Here is a 19,850-nt window from a genome sequence, read left to right as displayed (position 1 = left end):
CTGAACCCCTGTCACTGCACTCTTTTCTTTTTTTCTTATTTCTTCTCTCGTTTTTTCCCGCTTTCGCCCTTTTTTTGAGACTCCACGCGTTCTTTCTTCAATCGACCTTTGTTTTTGAAGGGCTTTTTCAACAGAAAATAGTTTATTTTTCAGCAAAAATGACTTTGGATTTCCGGCAATTTTCTCGAAAAAATTATGTTCACGTTTTTGAGGACGTCATGGGTGTTTGCAACAAAGGATACACGCTTATTCTAGTGAGTTGTTTTAGAATTTACAAGAAAAATTACCCTAAAAACCCTATTAGATAGCCACCCCTAATTGAATGTCAGCCTCTAATATAGTGCTATCCTAGAGCACCTCCAAACAATAGACTGCCAATCCCTAATATAATGCCACTTAGGGTTTGATGTCACTGTTGTAAAAGTTAAAGAATAACACAAAGAATTATTTTCTGGTTTTCTAGTTTTTTTAAGCTTAAAAGAGGTACTGTATTTGAAAAAAATGTGTCAGGATAATATCAAATTCCGAAAGAATCTAAAAAAATGAGTAGAAAAATCAAGAAACCCTCGAAAGTAATTTCATGGAAGAATTGAAAATCGAGCACTTTTGTGATAAGTTTCAGTAGAAATTAGCTCCGAACAATAAAGTGCCAGCCTCTGATTGAATGCCACCCCCTAATACAGTGCCACCCCAGACCACCTTCGAACAATAGAGTGCCATGGCTATCTATTAGAGTTTTTACAGTATCTTATTTTTTCAGGGATCTGTAATTGTTGGATTACCAGGAGAAAATGGTAGCAGAAATCGACTCTACCCAAATTTCGTTGTAGAAGAAAAATTATTCATCGGAGATGGCATGAAATATTTTTTAATTGACAAGGAGGATAAGAAGAGATTAAAGGAGATGAGGGATAACTGCCAAACAATACAAGAAAAATACGAAAGAACAAAAGAAGTTGTTTGCAATTTGATAAAATTTCAAGTGAGAATTCTAGCTGGCATTATTCCAAAGTTTCAAACTAGTTTTTTTTAGGAATTTTATCCTCAAAAAAGAATTTACTTGCGGAACGTCACAAACAGAAATCCAGATTTGGTATTGTTTGAGAATGTGGTCTTCTACGAGGAAGCAATTGAAGCTGCTGTAATTGCTTTAAAGCAACAAGGAGCTCCACTGGCCACAATTCAGAAAGTCGAGAGCGTTTTGGAACGGAATCGAGTGGATAAAGAAGACACCAAAAATGTTAGAACCATTAGCATAGACAAATTGGACAGAATTTTCAGAGATTACGGTGTTGATCGATCTTTAATTACGGTAACATTACAACCTCATAATGTAATTTATGTTATTTTTTCAGATTGTTCCTGATCCTTCCTCGTTCGCATTGTCGAGAAGTTGTCATCAAGACGGAGGTGTAATCAGGACCGTGTCGCCCAACTTGAATGTGGTGTTGGACTTGAGCAACACGCTCTTTTTCATATTCACTTGCGGCGTGCAGGGTTCCGATGTTTCCCCAGTTTCCAAATACAATAAGGACAGCGGAGAGAAAAAGATGAATAGATGCAAAAACCTTCTTCAGCGATATTATAAAGAGCTGAAGGTAATTTTTTAAAATTTTTTTTTTGTTTTTTTTAATAGTTTCGGAATTACATTACTGGTTAATTAGGGTTTTGGCTATTTTGACAACTTACAATGGTCTGTATCATTCCGATCACTTTGAAAATATTGAAGAATGTAAAATAGACTTAGTTTGGAAACTTTTTCAACCTTTTTTGAAAATTGCTAGTCTTTCAGCTAATTGCTGATTTCTGAAAAACATCAATTTTTCCACTTTTCTGTTACAAAATCGGGATAAAAATGGGCGTCTTCTTGGCATAGCAAATAGCTCGAATACTAGGCACTTTAGAAATATTCTATAAACTCAAATTTGTTAATCTAGCTCTGTTTTACATCCTTCAAAACTTTCATATGGATCGGAACCTTAACACCCGAGCTCCAGCCTTGCGAAAATGCCAAAGACCAACCGAAAATTATGTTTTTGTATTTATTATTGACCGATACTGTATCAAAGTGGAAAAAAAAATTATTTCAAATTTTACATTTTCAGCAAAACTACGTGCTCGCGAGCAAAGTTCAAAAGCAGATTGAAAAAATCTTGCTTGATTACACTCCATTTCCTGGACAATGCCACGACTTTGAAACGAGATTTTTGGACCAAACAGCATGGACAAAAATCTCTTTCAAAGAGTTCAACATGATTGCCAAAGCTCTTGGTATTAATAGATATGAAGTCCTGTCGGAGTTCGAGAATGCCTATCCAATCTGGGTGGCAAGAATGCTGTTTTCAATTGCCCATCTCCAACAAGCATATAAAGAACCGACGGCGATGGTCAGATGTCTTATCAGACAATTTTCATATCGCACACCATCAGAAAGTATGGATTCTTCCCGCGAGCACGTAGTTTTGCTGAAAATGTAAAATTTGAAATAATTTTTTTTTCCACTTCGTCAGCTACAAATGCGGCAAGTGGATGTGCCGGAACATCTACCTGCGAATCAATTCGTTCCACGACCCGCAAGACCTCCACAAGTTAATCTTCGGGACAACCATCCGGATCTCTTCCGCCGTATAGACGAACTTCGAAGACTCGAGCAACCTGTGGACAATGTTGTTCTAAACATGAATGACATGAATGTTATGCCACTCGGGACGGAATTCGTAAACTGGAATCAAGGACTAGCCCAAATCCAAAATGTACAACCAAACGCTAATTTATTCGCTCCGCTATTAGCAGCGCCTCCGCAACCAGTTCATTGGGACGATGACCAAGATATGGATTGGGAGGATGACGCGGAAAGACTCGTCCTCCCACCAGTCAACAACTTCAACAACTTCAACGCTATCGATATGCATCCGATGGGTCAATTTGGACAGTGGGGATTCGGACAAAATGATATTCAAAGAGTTCAACCATTGGTTGATCATATGGCTCCGGTTCTGGCGGCACCTGCTCCCCAAATTGCTCCACAAGTTGCTCCCCAAGCTGATCCTCGGGATCGTCAACTACGATTCATGGATTGGATTGTTCAAGCCCAAGAATTTATGCAACAAATCAATATGAATCTAATGGCACAATGGCAACGGGATCAGGAAGAAATCGCGAGACAAGCCTGGGAGCATCAAGAACTACAAAATCAACTGCAGAATCAGTTTGGCGGTCACCAATTTCAATAAGGTAACAAAGATAAAAATTCGAAAACAAATTTTAAATTTTCAGGATTCGATTATTCCGTCAATCACGTCAGTGTCTAACAGTTCAACTGTGCGCCAGGATAATTTCTTAATTTTTTACCGGAAATTAAATTTCCAATTATTTGCTCTATTCTCTTTTTATTGATTTTTTGGTATTCTTGTTTTTATTGGAAGTCAGAGGGTTTTCCTAGTCAATTCCAAAAATACCACTTTTTCTATGTGCGGGTCCCCTGAATTCTTCTCTACAACACGTCACAATTTTTTTTCACAATTTTGATCATTTTTTACAACAATCTCTTTTTTTATCTTTTTTTTTCAATTTTCTCAAATTTCGACACAAATTCTCCCGATTTTTCACTGTTTTTTCGCATATAATATTCATTCTCTACTTCTTTTTTTCCATTGCATTTGCATAGTGCAGCTTTTCTAGCATTTTGGTTTTGATTTTCAACGAGTATTTTACTACAAATCGACTTTCGTTTTTTTTCATGACTCACTCTCCTTTGTGACATCCTATCGGCCAGTATTTTTTCTTCCATTTCGCTTTCCCGCTATAACTCCATACGAATCACAATATTCAGCATTTTTCCTCTGATAAATCCTGATTGCTTGATTCTTATTCAATAGTTTACTGAAAAAAATGAACAAAACGAGAAGAATATTTGAGAATAGCACTCAAAATACACTAGAAAAGCACAAACATGGAATAAAATGAAACTATTAGATTACTTTCACTGACAATAAGAATAAGAAAAGAATGAAGTCGAGAACCAATTGAGATGAGAGGAAAAAACAAAAAAAAAACATGTTACTACTAGACAGTTTTTCAGTCAAATTCTCTATTTATACACAGAGTGTCGACGTATGGGACCTAGTTGATGTTTCCGTAGCGGGCCACGGAAAGTTTTCTGATCAACTTCTTGGCGGCAGCCTCAACATCACCAGCGGAAACACTTGGGATCAATTCGATGTAGTTGTCTTGGGACTGGAAAAGTTGGGAGGTTCTTTCAATGGCGGAGTTGTCACTGTGGGCGGATGCTCTCAATGCGTTGTTGTAGGCTTGCTTCATAACGGCTGAAAAGAAAGTGCAACAAGTAAGATTCGGCTAGATAATAAAGCGTCAAAATGGTAATTTTTTCGTTCCAACAGGGTGTACCTCACCAACTTCTACCACGCAAACGCCTGCATTCGCAACAATAGAATGTTGGAGGCTATCACCGATATGGTTGCTTTCTACGTTATCGCCCCAGCCGCTGCCATCAAAACACCTGCCGTTCAGATTTCCTCGAGAGCCGCTGCTCGTCAACGCAAGCTCACCAAAAAGGAAGCTACTCCAGACGTTCCCAACGTGATCCCAACTGAGATTCCATCTCTTCTGTCCCAAGCCATCGACCAAGATGTTCTCCTCGACGAACTCGTTCGCAACCGTCATAATCGTCTCAACACTGAGCTCTACGACACTACTCTTCAGGAGAATGACGAGGAGGATGGAGTTGTTTCCTACAATCGCTATAGATTTGGGAGCTATCGGTTGCTGACGAGCACTAATATAAATTCTCGAGTGATGCTTGTCATTTTAACAATTGAAACTGAACTCTATAATCCATACTTGCAAAATCAGGGCCCGGCCCGTGACTCCTCGGCCCGGTGGGCCCGGGTTCTCCAAATTTGACAAATTTTTGAAATTTCAGAAATTTTTTCAGATTTTTTTGTGAACCCCTTATATATATATATATCTCAAAAATCAAAGCGCTCAAGTAACAGAGTGTTTTTGTGATATATTGACTGATTTTTTTCGTATTTCGAGATTGTAACTCGGTCGGTTGCTTGAACTTTCTGGCCCATTTTTAGCGACAACTGCGTTATGAGAATTCCGTTAAATTAGGAAATCTGGACTAAACCCTAGACTTTTTTGAAAAAGTTTTTCCATTTTTTGTTATGCCCGGATATGCTAGCTGTAAATTTTGAGCATGTGGTTTTCATGTGAAAAATTAAAGAGTTGTTACTTAATTCTAGCTAATAGTAACTTCAGCTATTGTTTCATGTCCGATTGATAACAAATCTTTTTACAGCTGCAACGGCATGTTTGGGCCGAAATCAGAATTCCTTTGCTCAAGTTTTTCTTGAGTTTCCAGTGATATTGATTTCCCTGTTTTTCAAATTTATTTTCAAAAACAAAAACTACAAACGTAACCTACAATTTGCATGACCAACTCTCAACAATGCTTTCATTCTGATAGACAAAGCACGCGAATAAACGAGTGCCGTTGTGAGATAGTGAAAAAAGTGTTTTTCGTTTTTTGAGATAATTTCACATCGCTTGAAATTTCTGAAAAATTATTGGCGGCTGTCGAATCGCTGCAAGCAGTCTGGGTCCAATCCTGGACTTCCATAAAGAGTTGGGAGTTGATATTTTTCGATATGGATTTTGGCTATTGTTCCAAGTCTGGTATCTGATTGATAACAGTCTTTTCTAGAACGTTTTTTAACCATTCAGAAAAAAAGAAGTTTCTTCTCTTCTTTTTTTTATTTAATACGCACCCAAGTAACCTTTTCTTCTGTTTTCTCTTCTCATTAATTGAGTAGATTTAAAGAAAAATTTAGAAAAAGAAAAAAATTCGAATCGTTTTTGCGACGCATTTCCATTTATGAACCATCCTATTTGTTTTGGCAATTCATTCCTAATACTGGCCAATTTTTGAATTTTCATTTTCCCTCCAATTTTCTTGTTGACACGCAAAAAGAAAAATCTATTCCTTTCTCTTCCATTCGTTGGTCGCAAAACGTATTTTTTTATTTTTCTCGACATCGACTCTTCTCGCCGCTCGTTTTTCTGCTAAACCCCCGTCACTGCACTCTTTTCTTCTCTTACTATTTCGTCTCTTGTTTCTTTCTGCTTTCGTCCTTTTTTCGAGACTCCACGTGTTCTTATACTTTTATTCAATCGACCTTTGTTGTTCAAGCTTTTTTCACAGATAATAGTTCATTTTTCAGCCTAAATGGCTCTGCAATGGCGACAGTTCCGCCTAAGAGATTATTTTCGCGTTTCTGAGAATGATATGAATGTTCGCAACCACGGATATCAACATATTCTAGTAAGTTATTTTCACATTTTCAAGAAACAAACAAGTATTTATATGAATGATGCTGTACCCGATTATTTTCTTTTCAGGGCTCCGCAATTATTGGAATCCCTGGAGATGGAGATACCAGGAATCGTCTTTATCCAAACTTTGTCGTAGATACTCAATTATTTATGGGGGATGGAGTAAAATATTTTTTAATTGATAAGGAGGATAAGAGGAGATTAAATGAGATGAGGAATAATTGCCAAACACTGCAAGAGAAATATCAAACAACTAAAGAAGTTGTTAGAAGTCTTTCGAAGTTCCAAGTGAGGAATTAAGTCTGATCTATTAAAAAGTTTAAATTTTGTTTTTTTTTCCAGGAATTTTACCCGCAGAAAAGAGTCTATTTGAGATTGATCCAGTTCAGAAATTACCCCGCATGGAATTCTGATATAGTCTTCTTTGACGAAGCTGTTGAAGTTGCTGCAGTCGTTTTGAAACAACAAGGAGCTGCGCCGGAAAGAATTGAAGAGGCTGAAAGAATTTTGGCGCGGAGACAACGGGACAATGAAGAAACCAAAAATGTTAAAACGATTACAATATATGATTTGAACAGGATTTTTGAGAGATACGGACTCGACAGATCTCGTATTACGGTAACAGTACAGCCTCAAAATTTAGTTTATGTTTGCTTTCTAGCTCGTTCCCGATTTATGCGAGTTTGCATACTTGAAAGACTGCCATCAATACGCTGATATCGTGCGAACGCTGTCGCCACATATGAATGTCGTTATGGACTTCAAAAACGTGTTGTTTTGCATTTTTACCTGTGGAGTTCAAGGATCTGATGTGTCCCCAGCTCACAGAGGGAATCGAATAAGCGGAAAAAACAAGATGGATAGATTCAGAAGCCTTATGCAGAGATACTTCCGGAAGCGGGGAAATGTACGTTTTCGAAATCTTTTTTTATCTTTTCATAGTTTCGGAACTGCAGTGCCTTTAGTTGATTTTGACCATTTTTACGTTTTCGATCAATTTGAAAGTTTCGGAGAATGTAGAACAGATATAGACTGAAAACATCGCATTTGCAAAATTTTTTGGAAGTTTCTATTTTTCAGTCTTTTGTTTCCAGTTTCTGAAACAAACCTTTTTTCGGCCTGTTTTTGTACTATAATTTTAAACGCACATTTCTGTCGTCTCGATCTGTTTTAAATCCTCCGAAATTTTCAATTTGATTAAAAATCTTAACTGCCTGGCTGTAGACTCCCGAAAATGACGAAAACCAACAGAAAAATGCGTTTTCGTATATCTTATTGACCGGTACTGTATACTTATCGAAGTTAAAAAACTTTTTTTGAATATTCTGTTTTAGGGAAGGTACATCGTCGCCAGCAAAGTCCATAATGAGATTGAGAAAATCATGCTGGACTACAATGGACCGCGTGAAAGATGGCACCAGTACGAAACAAGATTCTTAGCGTACCAATCCAATCAAACCATCTCGTTCAAAGACTTCAATTTGATCGCGAAAGCTTTGAATATTAATCGCTATGATGTGCCGTCAGATTTCAGAGGAGCGTACCCAATTTGGATGGCAAGGGTGCTATTTTCAATAGCACATCTCCAGCAAGCATATAAAAGGCCGAGCCTGATGACCAATTGCATAATAAGACAATTTTCATTACGTGCACCACCGGGACAAGAAAATTCTGTCAAAATAACTATGGTAAGGAGAAATATATGTCACTCAGGTTATGAAACATTGTTTTCAGATGCAGATTATGGCAGGTAGACTCTTGCCAATGGAAGAAACGGTGGAGGAAAGAAGAATCACAAGAGATAGGGGAAGAAGAACAGCGGAAAGAAATGCAGTCAGAGGAGATTGGTCTATACCTAGAGAATTCGAAAAGCAAATCAAATTCAAACATGAGATTGAAGCTCATCTGAACCTATCTCAGTATGTGATCAGAGAAGAGGACTATGAACCATTACATATTCGTCGGAAATTCACCCCGCCAACAGCACTTCCTCTTGTTCCGGATGGATGGTATTTTAACCGGCCAGCGTATATAGTAACTCCGATCCCTCCTCGACGGCCGCAACTAGTACCACCAGCGGCACCACGACCAATCACACCAAGGCCAGTCGTCCAACCACCAGATCCGATGCCAGTTCGAGCAGATTCACCAGAAGAATTCCTCAATCAGAACCCTGCCGACAACAATGTCCCAGCTCCAAATCCAATTCGGGGCCGTTGGATGATGAGAGCCGCCGATTTGGCACGAATGTGGCCAGTAGATCTGCCAGCACCTCAACCTGCGAATCAATTCGTTCCACAGCTCGCACCGCCTCCACCAGTGAATCCTCGGAACAATCATCCGGATCTCTTCCGACGTATAGACGAACTTCGAAGACTCGTGCAACCTGCAGATAACTTTCCAAACATGAATGATATGCCACAGTTTGTAAACTGGAATCAGAGACTAGCCGACGTGCAAGATGTACAACAGAACGGTAATCCATTTCCTCCACAATTAGTAGCTCCTCAGCAACCAGCTCCTTGGAACGATGATCAAAATATGGATTGGGATAATGACGCGGAAAGATTCGTTCCTCCACCGATCAATGATTTCAATAATTTCAATAATTTCAACGCTATCGATATGCCCCCGATGGGACAATTTGGGCAGTGGCAATTTGGACAAAATGATATTCAAAGAATTCAACCACTGGTTCATCATATGGCTCTGGCGGCACCTGCTCCACAAGTTGATCCACAAGCTGATCCATGGGCTGCTCAGCAACGATTTATGGATTGGATTGCTCAGGCTCAAGAATTTATGCAACAATTTGCTCTTAACGTTCCAAACGTTCCAATTGATATGGACCAGATTGCACAATGGCACTGGGATCAGATAGACATCGCAAGACAAGCATGGGAGCAGCAAGAACTGCAAAATCAACTGCAGAATCAATTTGGCGTCGACCAATTTCAATAAGGTAAGAAACTGAAGACACCAAATTCAATAATACCTTGAGTTTTCAGGTTTAAATCATTTTGCCAATCATGTCAATTCCAAACAGTTCAACTGTGTGCCAGGACAATATTTCAATTTTTACCGGAAATTAAATTCTAGTTTTTAATACTCACGTTTTTTTCTCGAAAATCAGTCGTTTGTTTTAGAAAATTTCAAAAAATCAATTTTTCTATGTATGGGTCCTTGGGTTTATTTTTTACAATTTTTCGCATCTCTATTCTTTTATAATTTTTACCATTTTCTCCCATAGCATTTTTTGCTATATCTTTGTTTTTTTTTTTACATTTATTTAGAATGGCTTTTATAGCAACTTGGTTTCAATTTTCAATGATATTTTTCTACAAACCCGATTTATTTCTCCATGACGGTTCCCTCTGTGACATCCTGTCGGCCAGTAATTCTTCTTCCATTTCTCTTTCACGCTTTGACTTTTTAAATCCTCATTGACTGCTTCCTCTTCAATATTTCACTAAAAAAATGAACGAAAAATGAAAAGAATATTTGAGATAAGCACTCAAAATAAAACTACATAAGCATAAAAATCGCATAAAATGAAACTATTTAGATTTTTCACTGACAATAAGAATAAAAAAGTCGAGAACCAATCGAGTTGAGAAGGAAAAAACCAAAAAAAACAATTTACTACTGGACAGAGTTTCCGTCAAATCCTCTAATTATTCACAGAGTGTCGACGTATGGGACCTCGTTGATGTTTCCGTAGCTGGCCACAGAGAGTTTGTTAGTCAATTTCTTAGCGGCAGCGTCAACATCATCAGTGGAAACACTTGAAATCAATTCAATGAAGTTGTCTTGGGACTGGAAAAGTTGGGAAGTTCTTTCGATGGCAAAGTTGTCACTATGGGCGGATGCTCTCAATGCGTTGTTGTAGGCTTGCTTCTTAACGGCTGAAAATAAAGTATGTTGGATTAAGTTGCGAAGTTGAGCGGGTATGTGAACTGTAGGAAAGTTTTAGAAAACAAAATCATCGTCAAAGATTTTTGTAAAATTAGCAATCAACACTGACTCTCCTGCGAACGAAAATGAGTTACCGTATTTTACCGCAATTATCTCGATTCTTGTGAAAGATACCAAAAATTTGTCAACTGATAAATTTTTGTTGATATTATGATAAATAATTTCTCAGTTAACAAATTGTCAATATCTGTTACCAGGTTCAAGATAATTGAGCTTAAAGATTACCGTTTGGTCTGCTTCTATTGAAGGAAATACGGTATGTAGTTTTTTGAAGGTGCTCAGCTGTAAGTTTGTAACTTCTGGTTAGAAGCTAAGAATAGTTTCAATTTTGAACATATACATATTAAACAGGTTTTGGTTGGAACTTACTCCAAAATCAGCTCTCATGATCTGATTTTGGTTGGATGTTGAAAAATGAAACACTACTAGGCTGGAACCAGAAATTTACGACGACGCTCAAGTATTTTTTTTTCCGAAAAGGCAATGTCGAGCTATCAGAAACCATTCATGCCTTCGTATATTTCACAAAACTCATCAAAAACTCACATTCAATATCAGCAACCTTGAAAGATTTCAAGGCACCCACAACATTCGACACCACTTGTCCGATGTGAGCTCCATCGGCGACAATGTATGCTCCGGCGAGTCCACTGTCCGAATGTACGGCTTGGTAAGCGCTGGCAGATCCATTCTCTCCGGCAGCCTTTCCAATGACTCCTGTGGCAGATGTGGAGAATCTGAAAATAAAAATATGGACATTTGTCTCCATCACTGAACTAATCACTTGACTGGTGACGAATTTCCGAGGGCGGTGAGAAGAACCGCTTGTGTCGCCAAGGCCTTGGCGTTGTTTCCGGCGGCACCTTCTCCAGCAACGATGACATGAGCGTACTTGGAATCGGCATCTCTGCGCACTTCTCCTCCCTAGGTGTCGGAAAAGGTGAGAAAAAATAGTATAGATAACATAAACAATGGAGTGGATAACGGAAGCAATTTCAATTTTTTCTGTGTTCTATTTCTAAGCGCAGATGAATGAGTGATGAAGGACACAGTATAGCAAGTTTTTTTCCAAAAGAATGCCGCCTATAAGGTATACAGAATTGCTGTCGCGTGTCCGACGTCGGAGATACGGCGGCTATCTGTAGTGCGGGAACCGGTAATTTTTTATCCCCAACGCTCTTTCCGATCAGTTGCGCCTTGAAGCTTTTGAAGTTTTTCCCACCCCCACTGCCTGCCCTTGCAAGTTCTTGTCAGCTTTCGAGTTTTTTCGAAGGAATATGTATAAAAAAGTGTTTGGCGAGGCTAATCACAGCATTGTTCTCAACGATGTCTACTCTTGGATATATTGGAGCAGGTGTCTGCCTGCTTGGAGTTTTCTCTGCTCTTTGCTCCATTGGACACATTGTCCAAGACATTAACAACCTCCGTTCTGAGGTTGAAGGACGTGTCGATGAGTTCAAAGTTCTTGCTGATGACACATGGGACCGTCTTTTGATTCTCCAATCCCCAACCGGAGAATCCGCTAATCCAGTGCCATCTCTTCTCCGTAACAAGAGATTCGTCTACCCAGGAATGTGCAATTGCGACAGCAACTCTCAAGGATGCCCAGCCGGACCACCAGGACCACCAGGAGCTCCAGGAAAGCGTGGAGATGAAGGACACCCAGGAGATGAAGGAAGACGCGGAGCCAGCGGAATCTCTCTTGCCACCACCCACGATATTCCAGGAGGATGCATCAAGTGCCCAGAAGGACCAGCCGGGCCACCAGGAGCCGATGGAGAAGCCGGACCAGAAGGATTCCCAGGACTCCAAGGACCAGCTGGACCATGTGGAGAGGACGGTGCAGCCGGACAAGAAGGAGCTCCAGGAGATCAAGGAGAGCAAGGACCAAAGGGATACGATGGAACCGACGGACCAGACGGTGAAGCCGGAACCACCTATTTCCCAGGACAACCAGGACAGCCAGGAGAGCCAGGATGGCTTGGAGAGACTGGACTTCCAGGAAAGCACGGAGAGCCAGGAGCCGATGGAGAAGAAGGACCAAAGGGAGCTCCAGGAACTCCAGGAAACGCCGGACACGATGCCTTCCCAGGAATGCCAGGACAAGCTGGAAAGCCAGGAGCGCCAGGTATATCATATTTGTACAGAAACTGAAATTCTAAAAATATATTTGTTACAGGAAAGGATGCCAACTACTGCCCATGCCCACAAAGACAGGACGACAAGACCCCACCAAGCGCTGGAACTCCACAGCCACCACCACGTGCCTCTACTTCGGCTCCAGCCACCCGTGCTCCACCAGCCACCCGTGCTCCACCAGCAACTCGTGCTCCACCAGCAACCACTCGTGCCGCTCCAGCCACCACTCGTGCTCCACCAGCACCACAGCCACCAGTCACCGAGCAGCCAGGAAGCGGAGACTCTGGATACCCATCGGAGCCAGCTCATCCATCTCCAACCTATCCATCTCCATCGTACCCATCTCCATCTTATCCATCTCCATCTTATCCATCTCCATCTTATCCATCTCCATCTTATCCATCTCCAAGCTATCCAGCTGAGCCAGCCTACTCTGTTCCACCACCAACCAAGACCGAGGAGCCACCAGCAGGAGGATATGAGGCTCCATCTCCACCACAAACCGGAAGCTACCAGAGACGTTGGTAGATTAATTGTGTTCATCGCTTATTGTTATTATTTATGCTTCTGTTATCCGACTCCACTGAATAAATTTACTTTCAAAAAAAGCTACCTTGTAAGCACTTGATGATGGGGACACAGCTGATCCGTTTCTGATTGGAGAGTGGTTCTCTCCGAAGAGGGCGAGGTCATCGTGAGAAGCGTTGGTAGCGAAGAGTACAGCATTTCCATTGACCAGGTGCTTGTCCTGTAAAGTAGATATTAAGTTTAGTTTCTAGTTCAGGAGTTTATTGCAACCCAATGCAAAACAGTTAGGCCCTAATACAACAATCAGTTCATTATTTCTCTCGATTGCGATAATAATATTTTTTAGATTTTCTTGAACGCTCATCAAGAATGTCAAGTCAAGATCAGGCTCGCGGCAGTCCATCATCCAGACCGTGAGCAAATTTCCGTGGACCAGCCAGTCCGATCCTTCGAGAAAAAGCTCAGCGACTAAAAACCTCTAGAGCTGCTATCTGATGTAACCTACTTATCCTAAAAACACTCAAACCAAAAACCCGCAGCCGGTCATTTAATAGCCTAATAACTCGTTAATAAGCTCACGGCCAACTCAGAAGAAGGCTGAAGGCGTTCAAAAATTATCAAGACGTTATTGCAGCCTCGCTCTTTAAGGAATTATTATCCTAATTTTTCCATTCCGATTTTCAGTTGCATTTCAAACTGCTATCTTGTTCAATCAAGCGCGCATCTGCTCCAGGAAACACTTTTCTGGACAAACTGTTGTTTTAGTATTTTCAGAGTTCTGCTCACATTCAGTAGAACACCCTGAAAAAATATAAAAAAACTCACAGCGAAAGCAGTCAACGAGTTCGTGCAAATAGCTCCAATCTTTGAGCATGGAGCGTAAACCGAGTTTCCGAGTCCTCCATTTCTGAAAACAATCCCGCATTGCGAAATACAACGAGAAGATATTAAAATGCCTGTAGGCTGCCTTGTGAATCTGATCAACAACCAAATCGTAGGCAGTTCTGAATCCATTATCAGCACGCATTGTCGGGAGAACATCTTCTATTTCCCATGGCTTGAACCCTGGGACGGCGGCGGCTTGAGCCAGAACGTGTAGAGCATAAGAGGTCGAATCGCGTGGTACTGTGAGGGAGACTCCGAACAAGTCGCGGGAAGTGAAGGATTTCTGAAAAAATTGAGTATTTTCTTGAAGGCAGAGCTTGCATTGAACATAATGATTTCTTGAAGCTCTTGGTATTTTCCCTGGAAAGACGAGTAATTCGACTTTTTCCACAAAAAATTAACGAATTAGTGAAATTTCGTTTGAGGTGATCTTCACAAATACTCCACTAGCTCCGGATGGGCTTCAGCTTGATTTAGTAACCAAAACCTGGAGTGCACCCTCACGGACCACTGTGCATTTATCGATTTTCCGCGCGCCGCCTACTCACCACTACTCCTCCATACGTCGATGCGGACCAGACAATGGCACTTCCGAAATGATCTTTCGAGTCTCTACCGACAAAGTTTCTGAGAGTGTGAGAAAGACCAGCTTGTGCAGGAGTCTCGTATCTACTTCCAGCACGGAATGCAAGAACCTGAGATATTTGAAAGTATAGTCCTTCAATTTTGAGAAAAATAAATCTTACCAGTTGAGTGATTGGTTTCTTCGAGTCGACAGTCGCCACGGTCAGTCCATTTCCAAGTTTGGTCACTTTTTCGACGGGTTTCGAAGAAGTGGAAGAGGTTGCTGCCTTGTGGGCTCCGCGAACAACGTTGCGGCTGAGCATTCTGTAACCTGCGAGTGATTAAAGGCTGATAAAATAAAGAAAATGAGAGAAAACATGAGGAAATACTATAGAAATAGGTTTATACAGCTTGTTCTTCTAATTTTTTGCTTGATTTCAGTGCGAATTCAGTTCAAAAATACCAAAAATTGAGTTTTTTCACATAAAAATAGGTGAACACACAGATGCGCATTTTCCAATTCGTTGTTGACGCACAACGCACGCGCTTGCGCGTTTGGCGTGCGCGTAGCACAGACAAGCCAAAGAACGTGAGAAGCGTTAATTCCTTTATTTTGCAGCGAATCGAAGAAAAAAAAAATATAAAATTGAAAATTAAAAAAATGTAGAAGGTACTTGGCAAAAAATATTCAAGATACATACATGTGTATATCACATGTTATTCTTGGAGAGAACGTGTAAAACGTGTATAGAGCTGTTATTGGACAGTCGAATGGACGGTTTTCCGCGTGGAGGAATTAATTTGAACTGGGGCTGTTGACGATCCTAAAAATGAATATTTAAAAGAGAATTTTCAAGATGAAAATGGTGAGTCTTTCGGTATTATTCATTTTTCAGAAACGAACTCACATCGCATTTGACTTTCACCACAAATGCTCGCCTACGCTTGTCGGAACGGATCGGTCGAGTATATCGGTACAAAGAAAGAAGACGTTCAGAAGCGGATGACGATTGTTCGAGCATCAGAATCACTTGTGCCCACTAAAAACGATTTTGAAAAACGATTAAAATTCAAGAAGAGGTGCAAAACCTGTCGTTTCCACTCTTTCTCGGTTTCTGCTATTTTCTCATAGGTGCGGGTCATCATGGCAATGAGTAAATTCAGAAGCATCACAGTTACAATCAATTCAAAGAGAATGAAGAAGACCTGGAATTTCAAAAAATCGATGAGGATGGTTTTTAGCCACAAACCTTTGACTGTGGTGCAATACTGCTTTTACACTCATTCAGATTCTTGTAAAGTGCACCGAACTCGCCAACACTCATGATGAACATTCTCATGACCGCTTCCCAACCATCTTCCATTATATTTTCAAATCTGAAATTCAAAATTAAAGCCTAAATTTTTGATTTGTTGTCACAATCACTTCTCAATGTACTCATCATCGTCAGTGTAGTTGTGTCTTTCTCGAAAGTCAATCTCCGCTTTTTCACAAGACTTAAAAATCACAAAAAATGCTGAAATTTAAACTATGGAAGTGTGACAAGTGCTCAAACAGTACCTTGAGCGAATCCCATCAGGAAAAATGAGTATATGAGCAAGAATCGGAGCATATCGCGTACGATAATCTTGTAGACCATCAACACGAATGGACCAACGAATTTGAGACTCCTGAAACGATAAACTTATATTGAAACTGTATTAGAAGGGCTTCTGAGGGTCATTCTATTTTTTTTCTACCATTTTTTCCTAAATTTCTCAGCGAAAACTTTGCGATATATGTGCAAAATTCATGAAAATCTGACATGTGAGTTACACAAAAAAAACTATTTCACCAAAATCAATAAAGTTTTTAAAGTAAAATAATGACACAACAGAACTCGTGTGAAAATGTGGAATTCCCAGAATGATTTTCACTGAAAATGTAAGAAAATTTTTTAATTTTGAACAAAAAAATTTAAAAGGGATTCTTCCATTTTTCCTAACGCCCTCTCGGAATGCTCTTCTATGTATGTATTAGGCCCTTCTAATACAGGTTCCACATTAGTTCACAAATGTCTCACCTGCAGTAGAAAAGAAAATGAAGGGTGCTCATGATGACAATACAGACAACCATGAAATTCTCAATCACCAAAAAGCTATCATCTAAATAACATCCGAGTCGAAGTGGAATTGTACATATCACCAATAGTTGACAGCATTTATGTAGTACTTTTTCCGGGAATGCTTTCTAAAATTATAAAATAGAAATGAAAAAAAAAGATGTTCTCTGACAATCGAGTTCCACCATCGACTAAAACCAGTGCGATGCGCGTCAATACAATCTTTGAATGTTCTCACAACAACAGCAAGAAGGCAGAGGATTTCGCATATCATTCGGATCTATAAAACTTGTTCTAATGAATTTAGACCAGTTTTTCAAACCTGTTGAGATGGGCCGGAATAATCCCATAGATGGCAGTGAGCAGGTAGAACTTTCCTTTCTGCTAATCTGGCTATTGCCAAGTGCTCTCTCAAACTCAGTCCAGCACTCAATATTTCTGTATAATTGGTATAGTCTGCTTCGATGACTTCTTCCTCGTCATCCCCGTCTTTTGGCTGATAATCAATCATTTTTAGAATCTTTTTAACTTCAAACTCACTAAAACATGAGCATCTCTAGTCATAAATGCTAAATAGAACACTGCCAAAAAATAAATGTATCCCGCTAGCGACATAAACAGCTGTTTCTTGCCGAACGTCTGCCATTTGCTCTCCAGAATCTCCTCGATGAGCCCGTCAAAGAATTCCAAATGCTCCACTTTGTCCTGTACTCAACACGTGTAGTTGGAAGAAAAATAGAGATCAAGAAGTGGGTAAACAATTACAGAAAGAGGAAAAAAAGAGAACTCACTCCGTAAACTACATTCGCGATCACGGAATTCGGGTTCAACGAACCATCGCTTTCATTGATAGTGTCCACATCATTCAGCGGGTAAGCTTTGCAAACCACTGGTCCGTATCTCCATGAGATATCCATATCACACTCCAAGATCAAATCGTATATCTGCTTCTTGGCAAGTCTAGCCGCCAAGGCAAGCGGTGTGAGTTTCAAATTATTTCTGACATGAAGATTAGCCCCAAGTTCCACAGCCAACATGAACATTTCTGGTAAATCGTGTATCACTGCCAAATGGAGTACTGTATTTCCATTGGTATCAGGCATGTTGGGGTCGGCTTTCATTGCGCGAAGAAGCCGAAAACAATCCACTTGGTTTGTACACGCTGCGAATGACAATGGGTACTCGCCCCAGTACATTTGTCTTCAAATACAACTTTATGAACTTTCGCTTTGTGTTTTTTTGAGTCAAGGTTATGTAGTTTGATACTTACCCCGTATATTTGGTGCTCTGTACCAAATCCACCCATTCGTGCTCAAGTGAATCGGTTCTCGAAGCCTTCTGATCGTCGGCACAGAAGAATGAGCCGTAGCATCTGAAATCGTTTAGAATTCGTAAGTCGAAACTTTTAAAAGTATCACCTTTGATGAACATCAGCACCTTTTCTGCATAAGAAATAAACCATTTCCAAGTCCTCATTTACTATGGCTTGATGTAACGGGGACAATCCTGAAATATCTAGTTTACCTGGATCCATTGGTCCAAAATCACTAACCATAATATTCCTCTGATAGAAAAATGTCATTCACAATTTTTGGGAATCGATAAGTCATTTGTTTGACAAGCTCATTCATGTCTGCTGTATTCAACAGCATGCACACGTGGAGTAAATTTTCCCCAAGACGACCTGGAACCCAAGAAAAAGTCATTAAGTTTTCCGTTTTGTGCTTACCTCTCTGATCCATATCCCATACCAGCTCTCTATATTTAAAGCTCCTCCTCCCTTTTATCATTCCTCCATCCAAAACTTTCAAAGCCTTCAAAAAATCTCCCGATGATAACGCATCCTGATCAATGTGTTCCAGAATATTTGGTCCACTTTTTCCACGTCCCTTTTTTCTTCTCAGCGCACCCAATAACGCATTTCTCTGTTTGTTGCGGATAGTTACAAGTTGCGAAATAGGCACAAGTTTTCCTTTTCCACCATTGTACAGGTACGATTTTACCTAAAGACTAAAAATGCACTTATTTAGAGCTGAGGACCTACCGCGGTATCCAAGTACTCCTCTAGGATACTGTAGTCGCCAGAAGATCTTGCGTATTTGATCCATGGTGATAAAATCCCACCACCCTGTTCATCAACAAGCGAATACAGTGTAGATGGGACATCTGAAGAGTTGAAGGACATTAGTAGTAATGAAAAGAAAAAAGAATGTCGGGAGAAGGGAGGGACTACCATTTCTTAAGCTCCAAAGGGGTTGGTTTTAATTAGAAAAACGAATCTGAAGACTCTCAATGGTTTTTATTGCGGCAAACATGATTGAATTTTAATCCACGGTTGATTAGTTAATTGTTTACGAAGATTTTTGAAACTTAAGTATAAAACATGAATTTCTTTTTAGTTATTTTTGTTCTTGATCTAGTCAAAAATCCGTAAAAAAATTTTTTTTGAACCAAAATTTTTTATCGGTTCCAAAAAAAAGTTTAGCTGTTTTTTTCCGATTTTTAATTCGAAAAAAACTTTACGAAACAGTTTTTGGAGCTCTGGTAACAGAAAATTTTATGTTTTTCAGGGTTTTTCGGTCACAATTTCTAGAAAAGAAGTTCGAAGATTTTTTGGAGCCTAATCCCAACAAATTAAAATTCAGATTTTTCAGAGACAGTTTTTAAAGCTTTGCTTGACACTTAGTCAAATGTTTTAACTCCAGTTACTCAGTGCTTATTTGTTTTTGGGCTTCCTCCGATTTTTTTCGGAATAATTGTTGATAAAATCCATTTTATGACTTTTTTGTGACTTTTTCGTTTAGGGAATCGCCAGATTTCATTTCAGTCTCAACCAAAATTTTCTTTGATCGTAAAACTGTCATTATGACTGTCCAAAAGAGCACAAACCATGCAGTACACAGGCACAGTTTCACTTTCTTTCTGTACTGATAGGGATAGTGTGTCAATACATTGATTTCATTCATAAGTCAGAATTTGACATGTATGTTTCTTTCAATGCACACTTGAGACGTCGTCATGGGCGGAGAGAGCACAGAATTTTGGAATTGCAAAGTCCAGCTCCACTTTTCACTATGACAACGTGCGCTCTTCCGTGAGACTTCTTTTCTTTTTTCTTTTTTTTTTGCGATTTTCAGAATATGTAGTTTCCATTGGTTTTTTTCTGTGTGGACGTTACAGTTTTGAATGTCTTCGCATTTCAAACTAAAATTCAGGAATTTTTTTTCCAAAGTTTTGGAACTGATCTTGCGACATATGATTTTGACAAACCCAAAAAATCAAAACTCTATTTTTTTTTAA

The 19,850-nt window shown here is 39.7% G+C and overlaps 6 protein-coding genes across 6 annotated transcripts; 4 read left to right on the top strand and 2 right to left on the bottom strand.

The window, feature by feature from the left end:
• Window positions 1-158: 158 nt before the first annotated feature.
• CBG07613 lies at window positions 159-3,311 on the top strand (the record flags this gene model as incomplete). The annotated part of the gene is made up of 7 exons (XM_045240503.1): window positions 159-254; window positions 761-982; window positions 1,034-1,312; window positions 1,356-1,598; window positions 2,070-2,456; window positions 2,511-3,216; window positions 3,277-3,311. The coding sequence occupies 7 exons, from the start codon at window positions 159-161 to the stop codon at window positions 3,309-3,311; spliced, it is 1,968 nt and encodes a 655-aa protein (XP_045093486.1).
• Window positions 3,312-4,452: 1,141 nt separating this feature from the next.
• Window positions 4,453-4,923, top strand: CBG28046 (the record flags this gene model as incomplete). The annotated part of the gene is made up of 1 exon (XM_045240501.1): window positions 4,453-4,923. One exon carries the CDS (start codon window positions 4,453-4,455, stop codon window positions 4,921-4,923), a length of 471 nt encoding a protein of 156 aa, XP_045098633.1.
• A 1,327-nt stretch (window positions 4,924-6,250) lies between these two features.
• Window positions 6,251-9,318, top strand: CBG07616 (the record flags this gene model as incomplete). Its single annotated transcript, XM_002645826.1, has 6 exons — window positions 6,251-6,346; window positions 6,424-6,645; window positions 6,700-6,975; window positions 7,019-7,264; window positions 7,692-8,045; window positions 8,092-9,318. The coding sequence occupies 6 exons, from the start codon at window positions 6,251-6,253 to the stop codon at window positions 9,316-9,318; spliced, it is 2,421 nt and encodes an 806-aa protein (XP_002645872.1).
• Window positions 9,319-10,035: 717 nt separating this feature from the next.
• Window positions 10,036-14,771, bottom strand: Cbr-ucr-2.2 (the record flags this gene model as incomplete). The annotated part of the gene is made up of 8 exons (XM_002645827.1): window positions 10,036-10,262; window positions 10,558-10,614; window positions 10,879-11,069; window positions 11,117-11,256; window positions 13,085-13,219; window positions 13,754-14,167; window positions 14,433-14,579; window positions 14,631-14,771. The coding sequence occupies 8 exons, from the start codon at window positions 14,769-14,771 to the stop codon at window positions 10,036-10,038; spliced, it is 1,452 nt and encodes a 483-aa protein (XP_002645873.1).
• Cbr-col-41 lies at window positions 11,659-12,999 on the top strand (the record flags this gene model as incomplete). The annotated part of the gene is made up of 2 exons (XM_002645828.1): window positions 11,659-12,460; window positions 12,512-12,999. The coding sequence occupies 2 exons, from the start codon at window positions 11,659-11,661 to the stop codon at window positions 12,997-12,999; spliced, it is 1,290 nt and encodes a 429-aa protein (XP_002645874.1).
• A 387-nt stretch (window positions 14,772-15,158) lies between the features above and the next one.
• Cbr-ocr-3 lies at window positions 15,159-18,735 on the bottom strand (the record flags this gene model as incomplete). Its single annotated transcript, XM_045240500.1, has 15 exons — window positions 15,159-15,272; window positions 15,357-15,488; window positions 15,538-15,654; window positions 15,699-15,825; window positions 15,875-15,965; window positions 16,010-16,119; window positions 16,512-16,678; window positions 16,723-16,830; window positions 16,873-17,046; window positions 17,091-17,255; window positions 17,342-17,750; window positions 17,821-17,922; window positions 17,969-18,056; window positions 18,103-18,553; window positions 18,595-18,735. 15 exons carry the CDS (start codon window positions 18,733-18,735, stop codon window positions 15,159-15,161), a joined length of 2,496 nt encoding a protein of 831 aa, XP_045093485.1.
• Window positions 18,736-19,850: the final 1,115 nt, after the last annotated feature.

Source organism: Caenorhabditis briggsae (assembly GCF_000004555.2).
Source record: "Caenorhabditis briggsae complete genome, chrX, whole genome shotgun sequence".
Taxonomy (NCBI): domain Eukaryota; kingdom Metazoa; phylum Nematoda; class Chromadorea; order Rhabditida; family Rhabditidae; genus Caenorhabditis; species Caenorhabditis briggsae.
This window is presented reverse-complemented; position numbering and strand designations above follow the sequence as displayed.